At 40.2% G+C, this 25,808-nt stretch overlaps 1 protein-coding gene across 2 annotated transcripts in view; it reads left to right on the forward strand.

The window, feature by feature from the left end:
- The first annotated feature begins 807 nt into the window (after positions 1–807).
- Positions 808–25,808, forward strand: part of SEC63 (SEC63 protein translocation regulator) — a 65,249-nt gene continuing 40,248 nt past the window's right edge. For both annotated transcript variants that reach the window (XM_086608133.1, XM_086608134.1), the window contains exons 1-4: positions 808–945; positions 19,535–19,634; positions 20,490–20,604; positions 24,288–24,400. In XM_086608133.1, the coding sequence (XP_086464259.1) occupies positions 822–945; positions 19,535–19,634; positions 20,490–20,604; positions 24,288–24,400 (452 nt within the window). In that variant the 5' untranslated portion in view covers positions 808–821. The remainder of the gene's footprint in view (positions 946–19,534; positions 19,635–20,489; positions 20,605–24,287; positions 24,401–25,808) is intronic.

The raw sequence follows: 25,808 nt of genomic DNA on the forward strand, positions 1-25,808 counted from the left end.
CTCCCCTCACCACCTTCCTCTCTTCCCTAGCCCTATTCCTGCTGCCTTCCCTGCTCCCGGCACCCTGGCAGATCCCACTGCCCCGCGCCCAGCGCAAACCACAGCCGCTCCCGCAGAGCAGCCCAGGCCAGTCCCACTCGGGATAAAACCAGCACTGTCCCAATGAGCTCCTCTGCACATCCCAAAACGCCGCTCACGACCTTTCCCGGCCTCAAGGCCCGGCAATACCCGGGGGCACCTATTTCGCGCGGGGACGAGGGCAGGGAACGACAAGGGGCGGCCGGGTCGCTGCGCTGGGGCAGGGGCGCCATCTTGCGGGGAAGAGGCGGCGGCCTGGGACAAGCCAGGGGTCAGCTCTCCGTTCCCTGCGGGCCACCGCGTTCGGCCACCCGCCCGCGGGAACCAGGCGGGGTCACGGCGCCCCTCGGGACGGCGCCGGGACCGGGTCAGGTGCAGGGACAGGGACAGGGACAGGGACGGGGACAGGCACGGAGCGGTGACGTGAGACAAGCGGCCCCACCCCCGCGCTCCCCTCAGGCAGCCCGCGCGGCGCGTCGGAGGGCGAGGGGCGGGGCTTTCGGCGAGCCAATCAGCGGCCGGGCGGGGGTGTGAGTGGGGGCGCGCGCGCGCCGCCCGTGACGCCACAACGCTTATGACACGTCTCTTTCCGTGGTGGCGCCCGGGGGAGGGCGGGGGAGCGCCCGTTCTCGCGGGATCCCGGAGCGCTTGGCTCGGCCCCGTGCGAGCCGGGACGGCGAGACCGGGCCGCCGGCGGGGACGCCAGCGGCGGGGCTAGGCGGTCGGCGCGGCTCCGAGCGGCCATGGCGGGGCAGCAGTTCCAGTACGACGACAGCGGCAACACGTTCTTCTACTTCCTCACCAGCTTCGTGGGGCTGATCGTCATCCCCGCCACCTACTACCTGTGGCCGCGGGACCAGCACGCCGGTGAGCGGCCCTGCCCCGGGCCCGGCCTGCGCCTCCGCCCGCCGCCGCGGGCGCTGCCTCCCCTCCCCCTCCCCCTCCTCCCCCCACCCCGCCGCCGGCGCGCGCCCCCCGCCCGCCCCCGCACCGCGGCGGAACGGAGGGGAGCGGGGCTGAGCCGCGCTGAGCCTCCCTCCGCGCCGTGCCGTGCCTCCTGCCGGGCAGGGCCCGCACCGGCGCCGCTCCTCCCGTCCTGAGGCGCCCGGCCGGCTCCGCGGGCAGCGCGGCGGAGCGCGGCCCCGGGGGTTGTCGTTCCTGGGGGACACCGGGCTCGCGGTACGGTCGTTGTCAGCCATTTAGCGGTACCCGGGGGAAGGCGGCAAACCGGGGTCTGAGCCCGCCTCCCCGAAAGCGCGCTCTGCTCCGCGCCTCCGCTCCTGCAGAGTCATTGCTGTGCTGGGGTCTGATGGTTTATTTTGGATTTTTTTTTTTCCTCGTCTTCCCGGGGTGTTTCAGGGCAGATGACCTAGATTTTCATCGTGGGAGGAGAATAAACTATTGAACATTGTTTTGGAGTTGAGAGCAAAGAGGAAAAGTTAGCCAGGCTCTGCTTTTATATGCTGTAAGGTCACAGTGAGTGTGAAAATGGAGCTTTATATTTTTTCTCCCATTGCAAATCATGCAGTGTCCTCAGTGCTAGATTTTTGTTCCACCCTTTGGGACAATGTTTTGTCGCCCACACAGTGTTAGAAAGTTTCTCTGAATACTTCCACATTTAATTTTCACAGTCATCTGCCTCTTTGTCTTTCCAGCATCCCTCTATTCTTAAGAGGGAGAAGGCGTTTTGGTGTATAGGCTGCACAGGAACACGTTTCTAACTGCAGTTTTGAGGTTAAAAAGGCTGTAGAAATTGTGTTTAAAGGCAAGATATTTATTAAACACTTGGTAGAACAGGGATGCTTGATGCTGATTCTCATTGCTGAAACTACGGATCTTTTTAAGAACACTTATGCTTTGGAATCTGAGAAAATCCCTTTTGTTCACTGCATCTTTTTTACGTTCATTATCTGGTCATTATTTAGTGGTTTTGTATATAATTTTAAATGACTTACGTGGTTCTGTTTAACTTAGTTTTATGTGTAAAAGAAACACTCCACAATGAAATCTTAATCCTAATCCTTCTAGTAAGACATAAGTAGGAAAAAAAAAAAAGAATAAATACTATTTTGGTACTAAATCATAGCTGTTCACAGTCATGGTTGCTGACAGACATACTTGAGGCTTCTGACAGGGCACTGACTAGAGAACTGCTTTGGAGGATTGATCTCTGGCCTTCAGATACTTCCTATTGCATGGCCGAGGAGTTAGTTCTTTCTGTTGGAAAGAAGGTTTCTCTGCCTTGTCTTGCTGAGTCCTGACTGTTGCAAGAGGGAGATGTTGCTGTTGTTGAAGACATTTTGTAATCTTTGGGTTGTTTTTAAGGAGCCGGGGATCAGAAAGAGAAGATAACGCTACTTCTGTAACCTTTCTCCAAAACAATATTTTTGTTTTATTTTTGTTTTGGTAAAGTGTGACAGACAGTGGGGGAGAAAGTCATTCCTTCTCGTGAATAATGCTTTACTTCCTCCGTAGCTCTTATCAGCTGCTTTTTGGGAAAGCTGGTGTGATTTAGTAGAGATGCTGTGTGGAATAGTATGGCTGGCAGTGACGCTCAGTGCAGTTTCAAGGGGCTGACAGAAGCAGGAAAAGCTGTAGCAATGCTGTCAAACTTGGGAACACTTTGCAATTCTTACATTTGGTCTTCAGATACCCTTACAGAATGGCAGAAAATGAAAACCTAACTTTGGAATATGGCTATATGGGTTGTACCCAGTTTCCTGTTAGGCCTGCTGTTAAACATTACTCATTTCTTTCCCTCTAGCCAGCGTTGTTGTGTGTATGGAGGGCCTGCTGCTTATCATTCTGCAGTTCTCTTCTGGAGAAGAGAATGCTCTGGGGTGATCTTATAGCAGCTTTCCAGTACCTAAAGAGGGCCTACAGGAAAGCTGGAGAGGGACTTTTTACAAGGGTGTGTAGTGATAGGACAAGGGGCAACAGATTTAAACTGAAAGAGGGCAGATTTAGGTTAGATATAAGAAAGAAATTCTTTACCTTGAGGGTTGTGAGGTACTGGAACAGGTTGCCCAGAGAAGTTGTGGATGCTCCATCCCTGGAGGTGTTCAAGGCCAGGTTGGATGAGGCTTTGGGCAACCTGGTGTAGTGGAGGGTTTCCCTGCCCATGGCAGGGGGGTTGGAACTAGATGATCTTTGAGGTCTCTTCCAACCCTAACCATTCTATGATTCTATGAATTAGCACTAGATTCTTGCAAAGCCATATCAAACCATACTTTCCAAAACACAAGGTAAATTTTATTACGCTGTTGGTACAAAAATGGGTCAACTACCAGGCATGGCAATGAATGGAAATGAAAGAATTTCTGCCTCCTAATTGTCTTAATGGATTTAAAAATGTGAGTAAAGTCCAATTTTTAGCATACAGTTTAATAGCATGCCTACCGTCTCTTCATTGAGTTCTGTTCTGCAGGCACTTTTCAGATAAAGAGTTGAGGTGTTGTGCAGGTCACGTTCAGGACTACTGGAGCACTCCCGTGCTTCGTTGTGATGCTTAAGTTGTTTAAGTGTATGGCTCTTGTGTGACTCACTTCCAGCAAAGTCCTCTGAATAGTCTTCACACAGCTTCCTATGTATTTAACCATACCTGTTGCAGCATTTGAACCAGATTTCAGGAATAAATTAAAACCCCGTGATGATGCAGAGTACTGATTGTTTTGCCATGACTTCCTGTTTTCAGAACAGTTCACTAAAAGAACTCCCCACAACAAACCACAACCAAAACACATGTATAATTTTGGAAGCTAAGAGAGGACCTTTGTCTTCAGAAGAGAAACTTTCCAGTGCTGTTAGCTTCTGATTCCTGTAACAAGCAGGAATATCTAGACTCAATAAGAGATGTTTATTTTGATACTGATTTAGAGCAGATTTTCCAACCAGTGAGACATGATGCTGGGCCAAACTGCATAAGCTCTGCCAAGACCTCCATGCTCTCTGTGTGGGACCAACTAATGTTTTCATTCTGGAATTTTGTTTTGTTCTACCTGTGCTAGAGAATCCAGCGTAGAGATTCCTTTGTGGCCCTGGAGGGAGCTGATGAGGTCCAGGTGGTCTAGCTATCTGTTTCAGCTCTGGCTGCAGCAGAGCCTGCCAGGAGCGAGAAGACTGGATCGGAGAGAACTTTTGAAGCAAATCAGATGTCTGTCGTCCTCACTTCAAGACCCGTTTGCAATGTGAACCAGAGCACCCGAAAAGACAGAGCAGATTCCTTTTTTGGTAAAAACTAGGTTGGAAGATGTGCTTCAGCCACATTGTTTTGCGAGAGCCGACTAGAGCTAGTCTGAAGCAAGAGCAAAATGCGAGTGGGGAGGTCGAGCCTTTGGTGCCCGCTGCTTCTATCTACAAATGCACTGCCCCAGATGGCCGGTACTGGATACAGTAGAGAGTGAAACAAGCATGCAAAATGTTCAGGGCTCTCTTCAGGTGAGGTTTAGCACCAAAAATCTGGGACTTGCTGATGATCCGTAACATTGTAGGATTTGTTCTGTGCTGTGATTTTTGTAGTAAGTACCTGCAGAGTAAATTAAAGAAAAAAACCAACTTTGTTTTGGTCATATTGAAGACTGGAAATTAAGAATGTGTCTATATTGCTTTACTACTTAGAGAAAACTCAAAATGTGCTACCTAATGTCAGCTTTTTGCTGGGATAGCTTTTTGGTAAGCCATTAAGATTTTACTCTTAGTTATTTTTGAAATAAACTTTGAGAGGCCTTTCCACTACTACAGTCTTGAAAACTAGTGTTATTTAACTTCTTGTCCCTCTCAAGTCTTCAGTAAAATCTGAGCTGCTTTTATTTCCTTGCTTTCTCAAGGTATGTGGAGAGAGTCCATGTGAAGTGTTGCTGCAGCCTGCAGTAGGGATCAATATTTATATTTGGGAAGGTTTTGCTATGGTATGGTAGTCACCCTGTGAACTGTCCTATAATTTCATTACTTCAGCTTTGATAAACCAAGCAAGCAGGTAATTGACTTCATAAACCGGATTTGTCCCAATGACTTTTATCTCCTCGGTGTTCATTGTAGAGTCAATAAGGCTCTTGTGAAAGGTTAATTGTTCAGCTTTGTGTTTTGGGCTGCAGTTTCATAACTGCTGCAAGGTAGCATTGCTCTAACAGAGCAAGTATTGTATTTCTCCCCCTCCCTTGTGCCAAATGCAGCACTTGTGCAGTGTAGGGGACTGGAAGAAACTCATTTGAGTTAAAAAGAGTTTTTGGCTTTTTTTCTGTCTTACTTTTAACATTTATTAGTTTCTGGGTAGGACTCACTTTCTGGATGTCTGGGATGGTGCAGGATGTGAGTGTGAGCTGGGAAGGGAGAAGACTCATTCTTTCAGTGGTGGTGATGACTTCAGGTGATGGTGAAACTGCCATGTTATTTATCCTTGACTTGTGTCTTTAAAACATGTATGTGTGTTATTATTAAAAAACCCAGCTTATACTTTTTATGGATTACCTCTGTTTCGGGTAAATATTGATACAACTTCAGTATAATTACTGTGAAGAAAACTATTGGAAGGACTGTTCTTGATTTGAAACAGAAAACACAGTTGCTAAAAATTTATTCTGGTGCAGATTCACTGAACTAAAAAGTAATTTTTTGAAATGAGAATTTTTAAGTTGTTTTTGAAAAAGTTGTGAGAGTTAAAGATGTTTTTCTCAGCAATTAGGGATGGATTAAGTGTTCATCAATGTATCTTCAGGTTGTTGGACTTGCTTTGAACTGATTTCACTGTAGGCTTGTGTGGCTTAAGCATCAGCATCTAGAAAGGAAATGGAGAGCAAGAGGTGAATGAATTTAGTTGGATAATGCGCCAGTTGTTGCACAATGCTGATGTGTTTGCTGAACTTTGTGTACTTTGACTTATACCTGTGGTGCTGAATTGAGACACGTAATTATAAAGCTGTGCTGAAACAAGTGGTCATAGATTGTGATATGTTTTGTAGTTAAGTATGTGTATCTGTGAAAGCTTGTCGTTCTGTCCAATTTTTGAGTTGATTTAGGTCTAGGTTAAATGAATTATCCTGTTTTAGTGCACTGGGTGTTTATAATGTGTTGCAAAGCTGTTGGAAAGAATAAAAGTCTCTCTCCTTAGTCTTTTACAGTAACTTGAACAAAATAAGCTGTTCAAAACAATTCAGAAACCCCAAAGAATAATAGCTGTGAATGCAGGGTTAATGTTAATGAATGTTTTCTCTTGCAGTCTCTTCTCTGGGAGAAAAGAGGCTGTAGGAACTATTCTACTTGGAACATAGATCTTCCTTCTTGAAGTATAAGAACAGAAGAACCTACTGTAGGAATGGAGAAAAGAAATGAGCTACTGCATTTTTGTATCTACAAAAAATATTGATAAGAAATGGATAAAAGCTGTTCAGTTTACTTTCGTTGTGCTAGAAATCCATATAAAGTGTGGGTTTTTTTTGTTTGTCCAGAAATACTTAAAAAACTTAGCTTATTAGGTGACTACTAAAAGGGAGAGTAGAATATAATGGTGATACTTAATACTGTTTTGTTAACTTTTCATTGTATTGCTATTTTGAAGCAGTAAGGGTTTTTGCGTACCACTGTAGATAGGTAGTACTTGGCACCTGTGTACAAAACTTTGAATAGAAGTTCGTGAGGAAGTCCTTCTGTGAAGGATTTACTGTATTAGGAACCATACTTCTCTGTGTATCTGCCCAGTATACTGCGTATCGGTATGTAGTAGTGTCAATATGAAGGTTTCTCTATAATTTTTTGGTGCATTTTTCATATGTAGATCTAGAGGATGTTATCAGAGATCCATGTTAATCCCCTGCTTTAAGATAGAAATTTTGGAACTGAGGCTGTAAAGTCTGTTTGGCTCTTTGAGGACAAACAGTGAGTCTGCAACTTGGATGTGACTCAAGCTAATACAGAGAATGCAAGCAGCATTTCTTCTGTTTTATCTGTAATGGAGTAATGAATTCTTGTACCTTACAGCAGCTGGGGAAGAGGAAGGGCATCTTGGTACTACCTAATACTGCTGCTCCCGCTCCATGGTAAAATTCTTTTGGGCTGCTTCTAATCCTCTGGTGAGATAAGATGTGTTGGAGTGGGTTGACTGTGACCTCTGTCCTTCCTCACAGATCATTGAAATCTCGTTAACCTTACCTCAGAAGTATTTCACAGCATTTTGGTATTTGGTAGTACAGGATAAAGGTACAGGATGCTGGTAAAGGACAGGATAAAAGGACAGGATAAAAACACAGGATGCCGTGCTCATTGCTAATGCTTATGCAGTGGATGGGCATGGGTGTGGAAACTTGATATTTGTGAATATAAGTGTTTTGCATCCGTATGTGCGTGTGCTTATCCTTTCCTGTTAATATAACCTTTGGGCATTATGTCAGGAAGCGTGAAGAGAGTCAGCGAAACTCAGTTGTGCGTTTAAGAACTGTTATTACATACAAATTGATTTTTTTAAGTATTGAGAGACTGAGTGTACTGTGGTTAACAAAAAACATTTCAAGTTCAGAAAAACGTAGCTTATTAGGTGGCTGTTAAAAGGGAGGACAAAATATAATGGCGATACTTACACTATTGTGTTGATTTTTTGCTGTCTTGCTATTTTGAAGCAGTAGAGGTTTTTTCCAGAAACATTTGAAGAAAGGGCAAACATCATGAGTTGTCATTAGTAATGCCTAGCAATTATCTCTAAAAATACTTTTCAAAACAAAGCGTGTGGACAGTTACCTAAGCTGCTCTGTTATTTAGAAAAAAGGCATGTCTTTTCATGGATTTTTTTTTGAAGTATTGTAATCTTATTATAAGCATTGTAGCCTCCTAGCAGTAAAATAAAATTAATAACCCTCTATTAAAGACTAGTTAAGTAGGTTCAAGACTGCCTAGAACACTTAATTCTGAAAAGCTTTTTGTTGGAAGATAAAGATCAAGCTATTACAAGAACTTCTATCTCATTACATGTACATAAAAGTAAAGCTGTTCCTATTTTTTTAAAAATTCGACTTTTGTTATGGAAGCTTATGAAAACAACATTGGAGAAGTTGTATTATATACCTTGTCTTTGTTTTCTAGTTTCTGCAGGGATACCTTGACTGCTCGTGTAGATGCTGCTGAAGTACCAGGATGTACAGGCTGCATATAAGAGAATTCAAGTTAGAGCTATTTAACCTGATTTATTCAGGGGTTAAGCGTGATGGTTCAGTTATGGTTTCCTGAGCAGCTAAACCATTCTTGCAGTAGGAGCAGGAACTTGAGAGACAAGCAAGGTAAATAGTGAGCAATAGGATCAACAGCGATTCTAAAGTGAGGATTTTGGGGCTTGGTGGTTTTGGTGTGTTTTGTTTTTTTTGGTTCCCCTGCCCGTCACATTCATGCCTGTGAAGAAGGGCGCAGATCTGCAGCGTTTTGAACAAGTCTAGACTGAGGCTGCTGCTGTGTCCTTTCACCCTGCGGTGCTGCCTTCTCCCACTGAGGGAGCAGTGGTCCTTTCTCTCAATTGTTAGCCAAGAGCTGACATGCACGTGCCTCCATTTCATGGTGAGGGAGGTCCTGCTGGCTGGACCATATCAAGAGTAGGGAGAAAGCCCCATATAGGTACTTCGTTTCTTTCTTGAGTGAGAAGATTTGTGTCTGCACCAGTTTTTAAATAATTGTACAATTGAGAAGATTGAAGAGGTGATTTCAGATTTTCTCTTAATATTTCCCTTGTTCAGAAAATTATGTAGAAACATTTTAAATATATATCTGTTGGAGCTGATGCATTTTAGATAAAAAAAGATGCCTTTCTTTTGGTTGGTTGAACTATTTGAAACTAGGATATTTGCTAGCATTGTGACTTCTACAAAGGCTTACCAATAAAGTTTCAAATACCAATTTTTCAGAAATAAAAGAGTGCATATACTGGGTCGGGTCAGATGACTTCTTTACGTGATATTGCAAAAGTGTATGCCTTAAGGAGAGAATAACAGGACAAGCATAATGATGCTTCTTTTGCATATTCTTCCGGTTTCCAATGGCTTTCAATTCAATGACTCTCTTTTAGCATAGCATCCATACCATCCTACGGCAAGGAGTTCACCAGCTCTGCTGCCTGCACTGCAAATAATCGCCTTTGTTTTGCATCTGCTTCTGATTTTGTTTGACGATCTTTATCTGCTCTACTGGAAGAGGCAGTAAACATTCAATCCTTTCTGTCACTTAGTTTTTTTTACAGCCTTCCATTACCTCTCCTTGCACTTTTCTCTCTCCCAGCCAAAAGATTTGTAGCTTATATTTTGGACGTAAATCTTCTCATACATTTGATGGCCCTTGTTAACCTTAATTGAATGTTTTCTAGTTGCCTCCCTTTCAGAGGTGGGGGCTAGGACTGTGCATCCTACTCAAGGTTGTACATATCTTAAGCTTGTGTGGTGAAATAATGTGCTATCCTTTCCTTGCAGGAATGCTCTTAAGCATTTGGTTTGCTTTTTATAACTAAGAAACATTTAACTGAGATTTTCATAGAACAGTTTCTCCAAAGACTAGGATTGCATTTCTGAGAGATTATGGTCAGCCCCAAGTTCATCTTATATATATAAAATTAGGATAGTCCCTATTGCTCTTTACATTCTCATACCCTGAATTCCATGTGTCATTCTGTAGTCTGCTTGCTTGATCTGTACAATTCTTCAGGACACCTTTGTCCTTGTTACCCAGAAAGTTTATTTCATCCAGAAGCTTTATTTTACTGCTCACCCCTTTACCTATGTTACTTATTAGTGAAATGTATCATAGTTCCAACACAGATTCCCACAGAACACCTGGTGATTTTTTTTTTCTGTTGTGGGAACTGACCGTTCACTCTTCTAGTCACATATTTATTTTTGAAATAGTTAGATGGTTGTCCTGAGACATTTTTAAGAACCTTTCAAAAGCCTCTGGAGACCACAGACTGAATTGGTAGGATCTCCTCTTCCATTCTCCTACTTCCTTTAGAGGACTCAAGTTTGTAAAGCTGACTTTCCCTTTACAAATCCCCACTGATGATGAATGAATGTATGGTGCTTATCTCTGTGTCTGCTAATTCTGTCCTTTATTATAGTTTCTCCAGGGTGTGCATCAGAACAGTGCTGAATACAGGCCTTTTTAGCGGTTGGTGGTATGCCAAGCGACTTTTGTCTACGTTTGTTTTGGATTGAATGTGTCCTGGTTTCCTCCCCGTACCAGATTGATAAAATAAAGCTAGTAATTAAGAATGTGTAAGTCTTGGAGCCCAGCAGTGTTGTTGATTTCATTTAAAACTGTTAACCTTGACTCATGTGGATGTCATTTCATATTAAAATGGCCAGTTTTCTGATTTCTCTCAGATTCCATTGAAGTTTTGCTGATGTACCTGTAGGTCCAGCCCTACTATAAATTCGATAATTTAGGTGATGTAGCTTAAAACTTAGTATAGTTAGTGGCACTGACAGTTTTGTCAACACAAATGAGACAATAAACTAATAGGAAGGAGAAGATTTGGAAATGGCTTGATTAGAAGTAATGTCATGTGGAACTGTGCTCTGGGACCAGCAAGGCTGACTGTAAGCAGAAAGTCCAAGTAAGGAAACTCTGAAAAGAAGTTAGCTTTCAAGATGTTGAATCAACTTACATTACTGTTTATTAAAGTAATTAGTAACAGATGCTATCTTTTGGTCAGCAAATGTGTGGAACAGTGTGTGAATGAAAAGTTAAGTTACTTTTTGTCCCTTTTACCATTAACCTAGTTGCTGTGAAACATGTTCTAGAAAAAAAGCTGCCTTGCTGTTAAGGTCCTTCCCAGGACTTTCTGTAGTTTATGAACTGCTTGAAGTTTTAATAGTTAGCAACAACATGTTACTCAAAACAAGTGATAATTTTTGATTATGGATATATACTAGACAGAGAAAATATCTTTGAAAACAACTAGGGTCAGATTATTCAGCTATAAACATTTTAGTGAAGAGGTTAACTTGGACATGACCCATTTATAGATAAATTCAGGGTAATGAGGACAATTCTTAAAATAATATACATTAAAATTCAAAAGCATCTATTGAGATCGCTTAATTTTTCACTAATGTGGTCAGTTCAAAGTCATTTACCAGTGTTTTATGTGATTTATCTCCTGAAACATGGTTTCCAGTTCGAAAAAAAAACCCACAAAAACTTAACTGAAACACTAGTGGTCATTTGAAGGCTTTTTGGATTTAAGCAACTGCATTTTAGAATGCTTTTAAATCAATTTAATTTGTTTTATGCTTTATAACTTGGGGTTTTACAGTAGAAGTCAATCCTATTATAATAAGGTTTGAAATTGGTACTTCAGAGGAGTTTCTGACTTTGAGTTAATGTGAGTTTGAATCCTGCTTCTTAGTTGCTGTGGAAGGTGGATTACTGCTGTAAAACATCTTTGTCAGTGGTTGTCAGTGGCTTCTTTTGAAAGTCAGTGTAGTTTTTTCCTAATCCTGTGATGTTTTTTTAATTATTCCTGAATACCATACTGTATCCCTGTGGAGTCTATTTTATAATAATTATCAAAGGAAAATGCCAAGAGAGGCAAGCTAAAATGAGCTAGTAAGGTAGTGTTTTCATACTTCTTTTCATCATCACCTGTTATCTGAGAAATGGTTCTGTGATTAAAAACGAAAATTTGTTCAAGACCTCAGTAAATATGTTGTCCATAATGATGTTTAATTTCTGTGATTGTTGAAGTAGGAAAAAGTGCAAGAGTTCAGCATTCGTATATGTGTGTGTGTGTATACATAGTGTATATGTAGACGTATATATAACTGTTGAGAGGAAACAGGAACTTTTTTAGCACGCAGTTTAGTGGATTAAAACTGTAGAACTCTGAATTAAAACCAGCAAAATCATAAGAGCAGTGTTTCTGCTGAGCTCTGTTACCCTGAGTTTTAATGGCATGGGTTTAGTGCTTGGTGTTGTGGTACCCTTGGGTCATAACCTTTTCTCTAGACTTGTATCTCTTGGTACAAATTTCCGAGGCAAGGGTAGAGAGGGGATGACATGCTGCAACGAAGTTTTGTGGAAGTCTGTCTTTGAAGTGATCTTGGCGTTTTCTAGACTGCAGAACTCTGTCAGTCCGTGTTCCTTGCTGAAAGAAGTCCTTTTCTTTGAAACCAAGCAATATTCTCCTTTGGGTGAATTGTCCACATCTGGTGGGCAGAATGTTTCCCATGCACCTCCTCATATTTCTTTTTCTAACAGTCCACTGGAGCTGTAATTTAGACTTGGTGCCTTTGCTTTTCTTAGTAGCCTGAAGGCAGAAGGGATGCAGGAGGCTAGGATGTACCTCTCTTCTTTCATACTGTTTGAGGCAGAATGATGGAAGACTGGTGGCTTCCATCTTTTCTGGATATTAGGCTTTTTGTTAGTTTTTAGTTGTTCTAAGAGTTGACTGTATGATCTTTTCAAACTTTTATATGCTTTAGATATGAGTACTGATGTCAATAGTCTTATTTTATGGTATTTTTTCCTAAAACTGGCCTGTGTTTGTTGCAGCTGAAACAAGATCCTGGTGATTAAAATTTTCCTGTATAATTCCAGGTGTACCTCTTTCCTTTCCCTCTCTTCCAGAGTTGCCCATCTCCAGTAAATGTGTATTCTTGTCTATTTCCTCAAGAGGATGTAAAAAATGAAAGGGAATCTCCCTTCGTTTTTCTTTTGGAGCGCTTGTTGAAGCCCCTAGAACCTGAAACAAAAAGCTTAGGTCTGGGTAAGGATCATTTGTCAAGCATTCCTACAGATAAAATGGATCCTCCTGTTTCTTAAGAAGCAAATATATAAGACTTCTCAAACACTTTCAGTAGTAGAACAGTGAAGACCATGTCTGCTTCACTGTCAGAAAGGAGCAGGGCAGCAGTAATTTCTGAAGTAATGACTAGGTTAGGTTACGTTACCCTGCATGGGTTACTAAAAATGAAACAAAACTCGTGCAGTGCCGTTGTATTTGTATTGCTTTATGGTGTTCACCTCAAAATGACTCATATCCCAGATCTTTCTTCTGATGTCCTGACATAGCCCATTTATCTGGTGCCCTTGGCATAACCCACAGAAGTGGTTTGTTCTTTCTGTGGTAATTTTTAACATGTTTTGTGAAGTCATGCCAGCATGTGTGTCACAGATTTTTCTGGCAACAGAAGCACCTGTGTTCCTGAGCTGCCTGGCAGTGTCCGTGATGCCAGCATCCTTTGTGTTCCTCGTGCCGATAGTAGCACATCTGCTTCTCTAGTCGTTGGGAGTACTGCCGTGCTGGTGATCAACATGTGGGAAAACAATATGCAGTTGCTGTGTTTTATCAAGGCCTTGGTGTTTGAAGATAATATTTGTGTGAGAAGCCAAAGACTTTGTATTCTTATGGTGAAGGGACAGGGGAGAGGCACAGAAAGGTGGCGTGTGTGCCAGTAAGGTATGGGTGAACATCAAAACCAAACTTAAGTCAGGCATGGCTGATCATAGGCCACGAGCTGTATGTGATCTGTGGGAACACATTGCTCAGAGACTGTGGGGTCTCTGTCTTCGAAGATGTTCAAAGGCCTTAGCCCAAGTGTTGAGCAACCTGCTTTGACCCTCTTCTGAGCAGCAGGGTTGGATTAGATCATCTCCAGAGATCTCTTCCAACCTCAAATGTTCAGCTGTTCTGTAATACTCAAGAACTGTGGAGTCTGGATTACCTACCCAGAAAATGCAGACACCTCTGTCTTATTCATCCTAAAATCGCTTTCTCTAAAGACCTGGATATCAAAGAGGTGTAGGTAAGTCCTGGCAAAGAGGAGTCAATTGTTTACGTAAGCATTCTTTACTGATACCTGTATTGTCACCTGCAATACAAAGGAAGAAAGCCTTTAGTCACCAAATAAAAGAAATAAAGATCAAAGATGGTCTTTTCTTTTTCTCCTTTTTTAATAATTGTTTTGAGCTTGTCACTCAGATATCTGTCACATACTTCTTTGGATTCAACATAAACATGACTATAGCTCAAACTTGCAGATCAGTGATCTTCAGTCATTCTCTGGTTAAGTTACGTTGCCAAATGGACGGCTAACTTTAAGGATCCAAAAAATCTAAGATACTTGTTAATTACATTATTTCCATCCAAAAATGGTAAGCAGATTAGTGTACAAATGAACTTTTCTCCCATTTGATTATTAATGGCCTAGCTGTGCTAGGGTCTTGATTTTATTTTCATTTGTCTAAAAGCTTTAGGCAATGTTGGATTAAAATACCTACTAGTATCACTGGAGGACTTGACTAACTCTTTCTGAATCATTGAAAGAAATGACACTCAGGTTTCCTTTTGTACTAGCAATTGCTTTATTTCTTGAGAACTTGAAGAGTGTATTAAGATGTAGTTTTGGCTGGATATTCACAGGTATTTGTTAAGATATTGTAATAGGCACTTGTGAGAACCTTCTGAAAGTAAGCGAGTTGTACTGATGAAAAATTGCTTGTGAATCTCAAGAACTTTGGATACATCCATAACAATTTGGGGGGAAATGTCGGAAGCACAGGATGCTTCCTCAGATTATATACAGAAATGAACTGGCACTCTGCGTCGTTGTCTGATAGGGGTGCTTTAACAATACTTTGATGCATGGATTATTGTTAGTGAGATTAATTCGGAAGCCCACGGATGCATTACGCCTTTGCTTTTCAAGGCTGTTTAATACCTATTTTAAAAACCATAGGATAGATTCACTATTGTTAAGGGTTTTACCCATCAAATGAGAAATCGTTTTGACTAGAGGAAAATCACTTTTTCCCCCTACTTGTCTCCCTGTAATCCCATGTCAAAGGACGATGTCTGAAGTGCTCTCATGCTTTAATGGGGAGCCATGATCTGGAGCGAGAAGAAACTCTCATCTGCTTTTCAAACTCTAAACCTTTTTCCCTGACAGAGCAAGGATTCCAGAGCTAAAATCTGAAGAAGGTACAATTCCTGTTTCGCTGCAAAGCTTTACCCTGAGCAGCATGTAATGTATTTACTCCTGCATGCTTGAGGTCTGCAGGATATTTCAGGGGCAGGGTGCCAGTTCTGTGGCACGGCAAATCCACTTGTGTGGAAGAAAGCTCCTTGGGAGAGGAAGGCAAAGTGAAAAAGGATCTGATTTATCCACAGCTCACTCATTAGGAATACATTGCTGCTATTGTTAAGTGTAGTAATTACCTGGTATTCTGGCTCTTGATAGCTGTTGTGTTTTTTTTTTTTTTTCGCAGTAACCAATTTATTCCTGACAAGATAAGTATTTTCTTTGGTGCAATCACATACGTTATCTGAAAATAAACAGGAAGCCTGTTTTTCCTGGATACAGCAGGAATATGTCTGTCTTATTCAGGGTGATGTTTTGCCAGTGGCTTTCTGCCTAGGCTGGGAATGATGCTGTCTGTACTCCTCCTTCTTTCTCCCAAGTAGCTGCCTGTTTCTGAATTCCACAAGTTAATATGTGTTAATGATGACATGTGACAGAGGAAGTGCCTCAGGATAGCTCTGAATAATTTGAATAGTCTGGACTTCAGCCTCAATTTGGGAAGGATTTGATTCTCTGTATGTTCTGGACAGATAACTATAAACAATCATTCATCTTTTTAGTGCCCTGTTTCCTTTCAGAGTTGTTAATAAAATGAGACTATTGCCATCCTAAGATCTGAAAGAAATTAATGAGGTGCTTTTGCTTTGATATGGTTTAATCAACTGTAATTAGATTTGATCCAGAGTCGTTCAGATGTATGTGTTGAAAAAAAAAAAAAAAAGGCAATGACTGCTTAGCATCGTGTCTTAATTTGGCATTTGTCTGAAGAGGACCTGTTCAGCATAGCTGTTCCAGAGCATCATCACCAAGGGCTCTTTAACTGGCTTAGATGTGTGCTGTTTACCTATCCAAAGGGGTCAATTTTTGCTCACACTACTTGCCTTGGGTTTGTTTTTTTCTTGGTGCTGTTGTCAGACAGGTCACAAAATGTGACTCCTGCAGCTGTTACCGGAAGGCTGTTCCAAAACCTCAGTCCTCTGGTTATTATAAAACACCTTTAGTTTCTAGTCTTGTTTTCCCCTGTGGTCAGTTTTTACTTAACCGTATTTCAACTCTCTAGTTTACCTTGCACAACTACTTCCGTTTTCTCCACGGTGCCTTCCCTTAAGGGCCTTTTGGAAGCTTTTTGGCATGGTAAGGTGAAGGGTATTGACTGTTCTTGCAGGGGGGATGCAGAAAGGGGAAAGGAGAGGGTGATCTGGTGCTTGCAGGGCTGGACAGTAGGCAGGTTTGAGAACTGGGGCATTGGGTCACAGTGGCACAGATTTTTAAAGACAAGGCAGAGCAGCTTGTTAAAAGCATCCTAGCAAAAACAGTACAGGGAGTCATATCCTACTGGGCATAGTTTTACAGGATTAAGTAAACAAAGTTCTTTTAGTCACCTTCTGTTTCTTCAAGCTCACTGATACTGTGTTTTCATGTTAGTTTTAGGTATTTCTGCAAGCAGCGTAGTCAGGTAAGATGGTTACCAAACAGCACTGCGCCTTGGTTGGGCTGCAGAAATGTCTGTGGGCTGTCACACAGATTGGAGCAGCTAGTGCATCCGGGTCAGTGTGGTGGAACTGAACAGTTGGCTTTGTCTTGCTTCAGCACAGCACAACTGAATTTATTGACATTATTTGAAATGAGCGATTTGTGCTTAACGTAAGCATGTGCCTTCTATGAGGCTTGTATTGTCTGATTTGTTCAAGTATCATTGGTAACTTTTTCATAAAAGCATCCCATTATGGCTTGTGGTTGTCCAGTGACTGTTTAAAACTCCCAGAACACTTTTCTCCCCTCTTCTATAGTAGAACTCTCTAGTCCTCATAACTTAATTGTTTCTTTAGTCTTTAATGCCATCAGCTATTTTGAAATGCCAGTTCTATGTGCTGGTAATGTCTTAGTTTTGCATTAAAAATCATAGTTTAATTTTAAGTAACATTTAGCTCACTTCTAGTTGTGGTGAGTCCAGTTCTAAGCCAATAGAGATATCCCACATTTTTTGTCTTAAAAGAAAAGAAAAAATTGCCAAGGGAAAATATCAAATTAATTTGCATTCTACCAGTAGGGAGTCAGTGGTGCGTTTTAACTCTGCTTTTCAGTGCCTTCTGAGTTTTTCCTTCACAGTGCTTTCTAAAGCCTTACGCAAGTGAGGTGAAACTAAGTAAGCAGTTGCTTAACCAAAGATTAGTCATATCCTTTTTGTTTAGAAAGTTTCATGTTTAGTATCTGGTTTAAGTCTCTGAATAATCTTTGCAGATCGGGAGAACCACAAAATACCTGTGTGGTTTATTGGTTGCACAAAATTGTGAGACAAGTTTGGAAGCTTATTTTGAAGCCCTACTAGAGTTAAATCAGATGCAAGGGATTGAATGATCTTTGTTCATCTCTGTCTCTCCCTGTTTGAGGGTGATGGGACTGCTAATCTAGTCTTCTCAAGGAATCCCATCAGGCTGTTTAGTGTCATGTTGACTTTGGGGGAAGATATACTGTATAGAATTCAGTGGTTCCGAGTAAGCTCATACACTTTTTCTGGTTTCAGTAGCTTGTCTCTGCAAGCTTTAGTATTTGTCTGCTTTACTAGTTTGTGGGTGGCCAGGTGTCATCTGAGTTCCCACTCTCCATTTCTGCCAAATCATCCAGAGTTTAAAATACCACCCTGTGCTCACATCTGCTCTGGGTTAAATCTGAATTCGTGATTGATCTAGTGCACAATATTGGCATTTACGGTCATGTTTCTCAGGCCTCAGATAGTTTCGTGACTGCAAATGCAAGTTCTTGATGTTTCATCTAGATTACATGCTTGCTTAGAGATTCAAGTAGATCACTGAGCACCATATTTCACCTTCCAGTATCTTGAGAATGACTAGAGGTTGTCACTGTTTTCCACAATCACCTTCTCGAAATTTGCCAAAGAAAAATATTTCCATGTATCATAACTCTATTCTAGTTAAGATGAAAGCATCACCTTGTTAGAAGTGCAAAGTTGAGATATAAGACTTTTTAGGATGAGGGACTTTATACAAGGGCATATAGTGATAGGACCAGGGGCAATGGCTTTAAACTGAAAGAGGGCAGATTTAGATTAGATCTAAGGAAGAAATTTTTCACTCAGAGGGTGGTGAGGCACTGGAACAGGTTGCCCAGAGAAGCTGTAGATGCCTCATCCCTGGAAGTGTTCAAGGCCAGGTTGGATGAGGCTTTGGGCAACCTGGTGTAGTGGAGGGTTTCCCTGCCCATGGCAGGGGGTTGGAACTAGATGATCTTTGAGGTCCCTTCCAACCCTGACCATTCTATGATTCTGACATGTGCTTTGGATCAAAGTTATTAATATAATTCCTACATTTAGATAATTCACAAACTTATTTTAAACTGGCAAATTTAGTCACTTTGTTCACCAGCAATATCTAAATGTATTGAGACAGGATTATTTTTTTTCTCTTCTTTCTCCTTTAGTCTTACTCTTTTGCAGGTAAGGTAGTTACAGTGACCTCACTTCAGAAGTGTTGCAGGTCAGGCTGCATAGGCTATGGATGGACAAGTTACTTAAACAGGATTGGTGTCACTTTATAACATGGAATTTCAGTGCTTTCAGAAATTCTGTACAAGCTATTTGCTTTCCACCATATTTTTCTTAGCATAAAAGACTTCTAACTCTGAAATACAACTAAAACTCTCTTAACAGAGAGAGCTTCCATGCCTCCTTATGGTGATGTTGACAGTGTAAATACGATTTCCTTCCAGCCCCGTCCTGTCTTGAAAGGACATCGGAGGAAATCTTGTCAGCTAGTTTGTTCTTAATGCATATGCTATTTTGCCAGGGGCCCATATTACTGAGCTACGTGGCTTACAAATAGCTATTATCTTACTCTTCCTTCCTTTTCCTCAACAGGAAAAGCCTAAATAAAGGCAACTTATAAAAAGCAGGTGTTGCAAAGAGGAGGAAGATGCATCATATTTTGAAATGAGGAAGTAGCTGTTGCTCTAGTTTCATTCTTTAGTTGTATACAAACACTGTTTTGCATGTGGATTAGGTTGTTTGGTTTTGTTTGTTCGTTTTTCCTGCATGCAGTAGCTGACATACTGAAATGGGAGACTTGTTGGAGTTGAGTATAAAATGGCAGAAGTAAAATTTACAAGTAGCGCATTAGCCAGGTAAAGGCTGAGTTCACAAGTAATGGTTGTTATGTGGCATGTGGAAAATAAAATGGATTCCTTTTAGGTAGCAGAGATTAATCTGACCAACTTCTTAATGTTTGTGGATGTGCAGTGTCACTTAAATGGATAAAAAATTCTTTTCCTCCGATGTTGCTGGACCTTTTGTTAGTCCTCCCACTGACCTTGCACTACCTACTGCGGGATGAAGTGAGCATGTTTGTTGTTCTGCTTTTTGTCAGATTAGTTAATCACCATATTTCTCTTTATTTTTATAGAGCAAATTCGATTAAAGAATATAAGAAATGTATACGGAAGATGCTTGTGGTATCGTTTGCGACTGCTAAAACCACAACAAAACATAATTCCTACAGTAAAGTAAGTATATTTCATTTGCATGACTTTTCATTAAAGCAATTCCTACGTTTTTATTTTTATAATTTTTCTTTTGGAATCAGAGCAGCTGGAATTAGTTATGTAGTAATGGCTTTGGTGTCACAGAAGAGACGTTTGCAATCTGCTATGTTTTAGTAATTAATAGTTAATCATTATTATCTAGTAGGGCTTGAAATCAAGATGGATGCTGTTTGTCCTTTATTTAAGTATCTGCTAAATGAAACCAATGAACCTCAGCACTAATAAGAAAGTAAACAATGCATTTGTTAGTTCCAAAAAATAATCTCCCTCACTGAAATTAGTGGTGCTAGCAATGTCTTTTGATGTAAATATTTAATATGTAAACATATACATTCAGATATGTAACAGTAACAATTTGTATGTTCAAAGTTGATTTTTTTTATCTTTCAATTCTTTGTTTATTACTCCCACCCTCAAAATATTTCATCTGTTTCAGCTTTTTGTTTTTTTTTTTTAACATTAACCTGATCCTAGGCAAAGTCAAAGTCATTCTTTTAAAATAGGAAATGCTATTACATATTTCCTGAGGACAGATAGTTAAAGAATGGAAAGAGTCTTTGTTGATAGTGGCTTGTCTTTGTTAAAAAAAAAAAAAGAGAGAGAAAAGAAATTAGAAGTCAGAGCAACTGTCTCATCTGTCAAAGGTGATGTTATAACTGAAGTACCTGCTTTAAAATGGCTTTAATATTTCTCACTATTTTAATATTGTTTCTTGAAGACCGGTATCAAATGGCTTCTTACATCATTTGTAGAATTATGCTACAGCTAGTGGATTTGTAAATAAATAAATAAAAAAAAAATCTTTCTTGCAAACAGGAAAATTGTCCTCCTTGCTGGCTGGGCATTATTTTTGTTTCTTGCATACAAAGTTTCCAAAACGGACCGAGAGTATCAAGAATACAACCCTTATGAGGTCTTACATTTGGATCCTGTAAGTAATAACATCTTTAACTAGTTTGTACTAATATAACTATACTCTATGTCTAGATGTAAAATTTAAGACTTGACTTTTTTAAACAAAATAAGTTGACTTTAGTGAATGTGTCTAGTGGTTTTGTTCTTTTTTTGGCCTCTGAAACTTGCTGCTGCATATTGTGGAATCAGTCGTCAAATACTCTTTGCCTATATCTGTACTAATTTATAACTTTCATCTCTAAGTCCTTCAAAATGCTAATGATTTTCTTAATATAGCGAGGTGGGATTTTTTTAAATCTATTTTGAATCTTACTCTCATGTTATTTTCCTTGCTTGGTACAGGAAAACAAAAAAGTTGTTCTGCTTTGTATGCCAAGTGAAAATCCTCTCAATAGCCGTTTTTAGGGATGCTGCTGAATAAACTGTGGATTCATTTAGTTTACAGTTGTTGTACAGCAGTATTTCTCTTGTAAATGAAAGGTTTCACTAAAGGGTGTTGGTGATGTACATTTTGATGTAGTAAAGGTTACCTTGAACCTCATTTGCATCTGTGAACGCAAACAACAAATTTCAAATAGTGATGCCAGCCAATTGATTTATTAAACTGGGAAAAAAAAGGTAGTGTTTATTTAGAAAACAGATGCAGGGCTTTATTTATATTGGTGGTCTGATTCAAAATGGATATAAAAAGTTATATATCCTGAGGAGGCACATAGACTTTCTGGACATCTCTTAAACTCTTATTTAGTCTTGTCAAACTCTTTTCTTTATCGTAACCACAATACCTCGAGCAAATGCTCTGCTTATGGTAATTTCCTGATACAAAGCTCCTCTTTTGAATAGTAGTGGAGTCATCTTTTCAGTTCTGAAGTCAGAAGTATGTTTTACTCTGTAATCTAAGGAAATAACTGGATACAGCTCAGCACAAGAATATAGAAGAACTTTGAATGTACCTGTTTTGATTAAGCTTGATATATATTGTTAGTGTGGGAGAACTTAATATGTGTGTGAACATCAACAAATACATCTCTTGCCATTAGTGAAGTTGGCTTCACTGGTACTGCTTTTCTGTGCTAAGAAAGCCTTTATACCAGGTAAGTAGACTCCCCCCTGTTTCTAGCTAGACAGGTGGAACAAGACCTGTCTGTCATGTGTGGAGGCAAGTTACTTAAATTCAACCTTTGCTCAGTTCCTCTGTGAGTGACTGATTTCTGGCTTGCATTCTCTCACTGACACACAGGAACAAGGTGAATTTTTACTGTTGAATGGTATCTGTTGGAACGGTGCAATGTAAATGTCCATATATCTGGGTTAACTTTGGTTAAACAAATCAGGCTAGGGATTAGGTCATCAGAGGCTTTTCTTTTGTCATCTTTGGCAAATTTCTACAAGTAACAACCCTGAGGGATAAAAGGCACATATATAGTGAATTGTAACTTATTGTTTATTAATGAAAACTTGTTGCACGTGTCTCAAGCATGTGTACTTATCCAGGCAAAGAAACCAATACTGGAATGCTCTGAGAACTGATAGGGAGATGGAGCTTATTGTTGTAAGGACAAGTTGAGTTATAGCCAGGGATGTTAAAAGGGGGATGAAGAGATGAGTGTGAAATAGAGGAGCTGAAATGGGGTTCAAAATAGAGTCCAAGATTCCAGAGTGTGTTTGTTTTTTTTTCATTTCTGTGTTATCAGAGGATGTCTGTTAAATCCTCTTGAAAAACTTCTAGTTGGAACTATGTGAATGTTAACAGCTTTCTTCTGTTACCATTCAAGTGGAACCTTTAGAGTTGTTGCCAGCCCTGCTGATGTTGAAGTGATACAGATGCTGAAGTGTCGTTAAATAATGGCAATGTTTGTTTTTTTTGAAAAAACTAAAACTGCTAACCTTTTTCTAAAAAAGAGTTGCAGACAAATGCTTGAAAGTGCTGGTACACAATAATTAATTTGTTTCTTTACATTTACCCTGCCGCCAAGGGTGGTTTTTGTATTTTAATCCTGTGTTAGCATATCATTTTATAAAAAGAACAAGAAGCTTTTTTCTCCAGAGAAGGACCGCAACATGGACAAAGTCATTTAACATACATGCACCTTTATTTTATATAAAATATCGGCACTTTAAACGCAGAATAGCTCTTTTTAGAGTGCATCACTTAAATTCACACATACATAAGGCACTCGGACAGTATTACTGATTTATTGAGTAAGTATTCTTACTGCCATTTTACAGGTGGGATCCAAGGCAGAAAGATGGAGCTCAAAACTGATTATAGTTTTGGATTCTTTAAGTAAAACAGCTAGGGCCTTAATTTTTTTTGTAAGTAGCTAATATAGAGAAGCTCTATGTTCCAAGCAAAGTGCTGACTGGCACCAGCTGTCCTGGGCTGCTCAGTGTTTCTGTAAGTCAGGCCTAACTGCTGTAGCCTTGTTTTTGAAAATGAGGTGTAAGCAATTCATGATAGGTGGAAGAATTGTCATCAGCTTATGAGGGATCACATGCAACCTCTGTGGCAAGAGACGAAATATTACTGTGGGTTTTTCTATGGGCAGCATTCGTGTGAGCCATGGAAACTCATCTCTTCTTCAGCAATCTGATTTTTTTCTTCTTTTTCACCTCACTTTCCAGCTTCTGTGACTCATTTGGCATTCTTCATCTAGTCTTGAAATGGCTGGTTTTACCTGAAGTCTAATTTATTATGGTGTAAATTCACACTGTCCGTTAAATGAGGCAGGCATGCTGTTGAAAAAGTGTTGGAAAATGATAGACACATTGTGTAAAAAAGGATAAAGTAAGAGCAAACGAAGCCTCAGGGTAGTTTAAATTCTGGTTTAAAGTTATTGGAAACGGTACCATAATCATTAAACATCTTCTTGTGTGTTTATTGTGCAATTAAGGTCAGCGTGCTAGACCTCTCTACCACAAAATGTTGAAAAGTCCTATGGCAATGGTTCTGTGAAACGTAGCAGATAGCTTATTAGAAAAACTTTATCTGCGCTTACTGTAAAGTTTTGTGAGCTTTCTTGAGTGATGAAGTTCAATCCAACACGAAAGTTAATGCACTGGAGGTTGTGTTGCTGGCATTTAACAATGTGCTGTAGTAGACTAAAAATTGATCTCTCTCTCAGGTATAGGTAATGTATTCCCTTTGTTCAAGAAGTTTGAAATAATTTATGGGTAGGATGATTCTAGTCAAAGGCATTCTTAAGAGACAGGGCAATCCGCTGTTCCTGGTGACTGACAGATTTATTTCTGCCTGCAAGTGAACCACCGTACTTGATCTATGAACTCTTTGCTTAAATAGAAGAATATTGTAAATGAGAATTCCTCGTATTCATGAATATGTTTAGGAAAAGATAAGATTTGTCAAACAGATAAGGCAGCCTTAAATTTCTTTTCTATGGATGGATAAACAAGGTAATCCAGTAAAAAAACAATACCCAGCCGTCTGAATGTCTCTTTGTTAGACTGTGACTTGTAACTTGTTTTTAAAATATAATGGTCATACAAATGTTATTAGAAAAATAATCATATTTCCATGAAATGCATATATAGTTTCATGATCATATTGTACTAGAACGTAATTCTTTAGTTCAGTGAACGATTGAGAGAAATATTGCACAATGTGCTTTAGAATATAGGTATAGAAGAATGGATTTGGTTTAAGGTGTTTATTTATAACTCAAAACTTTCCTTTTTAAGGGAGCAAGTATATCGGAAATTAAGAAACAATACCGTGCACTGTCGCTAAAGTACCATCCAGATAAAGGAGGAGATGAAGTTATGTTCATGAGGATTGCTAAGGCCTATGCAGCGTAAGTTTCTTTTATGCCTAGAAAAAATGGGAACTTGATATTATGGGGAGGGAAACCTGTAAGGTAGTAGCAGAGATGACGTAAGCAGCCAGGGAAAATGTGTTCGGGTATGTAATGGAAGTCAAAACATATCTCGGTTCAGTGCATACTTGTGTTGCACAAGTTAGGAAGGATAACTTAATTGTTCAGCCACTGTCAGAATACCATAAGGTGTTAGGTCTTTGTATTAAACTGCCATGTCAGCTAGGAAGAGTGTTTCCAGTGCAGTACGTACCGAATCTCAAAGATGACAAAGAATAAAATGAGTGTTGTGGTTTTTACCCAACCAACCCTGTTGCAGCAATTCTGAAGCATTGCTTAGAAAATAAACATACTGTTTACTTCGTCTGGTGGTAAAGCCAGAGAGTAAGAGATGGTATTTTAAATCTGTTCCCATCTATTGACAAAGATGTTTCGTTCAGGTTCTGACTCAGCTGGTTCTCAGCTTCATGTCCCCTCTCATTTGTGCTTGCCTTGCAGTCCTGATTTTTCACTCTGACTGTCTCTGTGTAGCTCTTAAAAGCTGAATCCTCGAATCCTCCTTTTCCTCCAGAGTATTTTTTGGCCTTACCTCTGCTTATAGTGCTCTCTTTTTTTTTTTTTTTTAATCTGAGAGATCGTATCTAATATTAGAATTCAGTATAAAGGAAATCCCTTTATATTGAATTTTTCCGTAATTGAGATGTGGGTTTGGGTTTTGTAATACTGTTCATATTATGAACAGCTTTATATTCCTTCCGAATCTAAATGATGATTTGTCAGAGTCCAATACACTCTGACCAGGTTCTTTCAGATATTCGACATGTGGAGCATGTAATGTTTCATATCAAATTTGCTTATCTGAAGACAGTTGATATTATGTGAGATTTCTGATTTAGCCGAGTGAAATGTGTTGTGTTTTTTAATATATTTTGTAAGTTAGACTTTCAAAACAGAACCATTTCAATGCACGTTTCAGTTACTATTGATTCCCATTACTGATCTCTCTAATATGCTTGTTGTCATGACACTGGGCATCCCCAGGCACTGACAAGGCATGTGTGGGCTGAAAACAGCTCAAGCCGTTGTTCTCTTAAAAATTCTTTTGCTAGTTGTCTAGTTTTTATACTTCATGTTGGGCTGAGCCAAGTATGCACTCCCCCCATGCTGGCCTTGCAAACTTGAGGAGACATTCATACTTTTCTAATCAGCTCGTTTACACCACCAGTTGGTCCGCTCAACTGTTGGTAGGTGTTTATCTAAAATAGAGGCCACTCTTGGGTCCCTTTTGACAGAGTCAGCTTCTTTGCAACAGCTGTGGTGAGTCACCATGGTCCGTCTGAGCTTCATGGCACATCGCCCTTGCCCGTCTCCTCTGAACCTTTTCCAT

Source organism: Tauraco erythrolophus, chromosome 2 (genome assembly GCF_009769465.1).
Source record: "Tauraco erythrolophus isolate bTauEry1 chromosome 2, bTauEry1.pri, whole genome shotgun sequence".
NCBI classification, from domain to species: Eukaryota; Metazoa; Chordata; class Aves; order Musophagiformes; family Musophagidae; genus Tauraco; species Tauraco erythrolophus.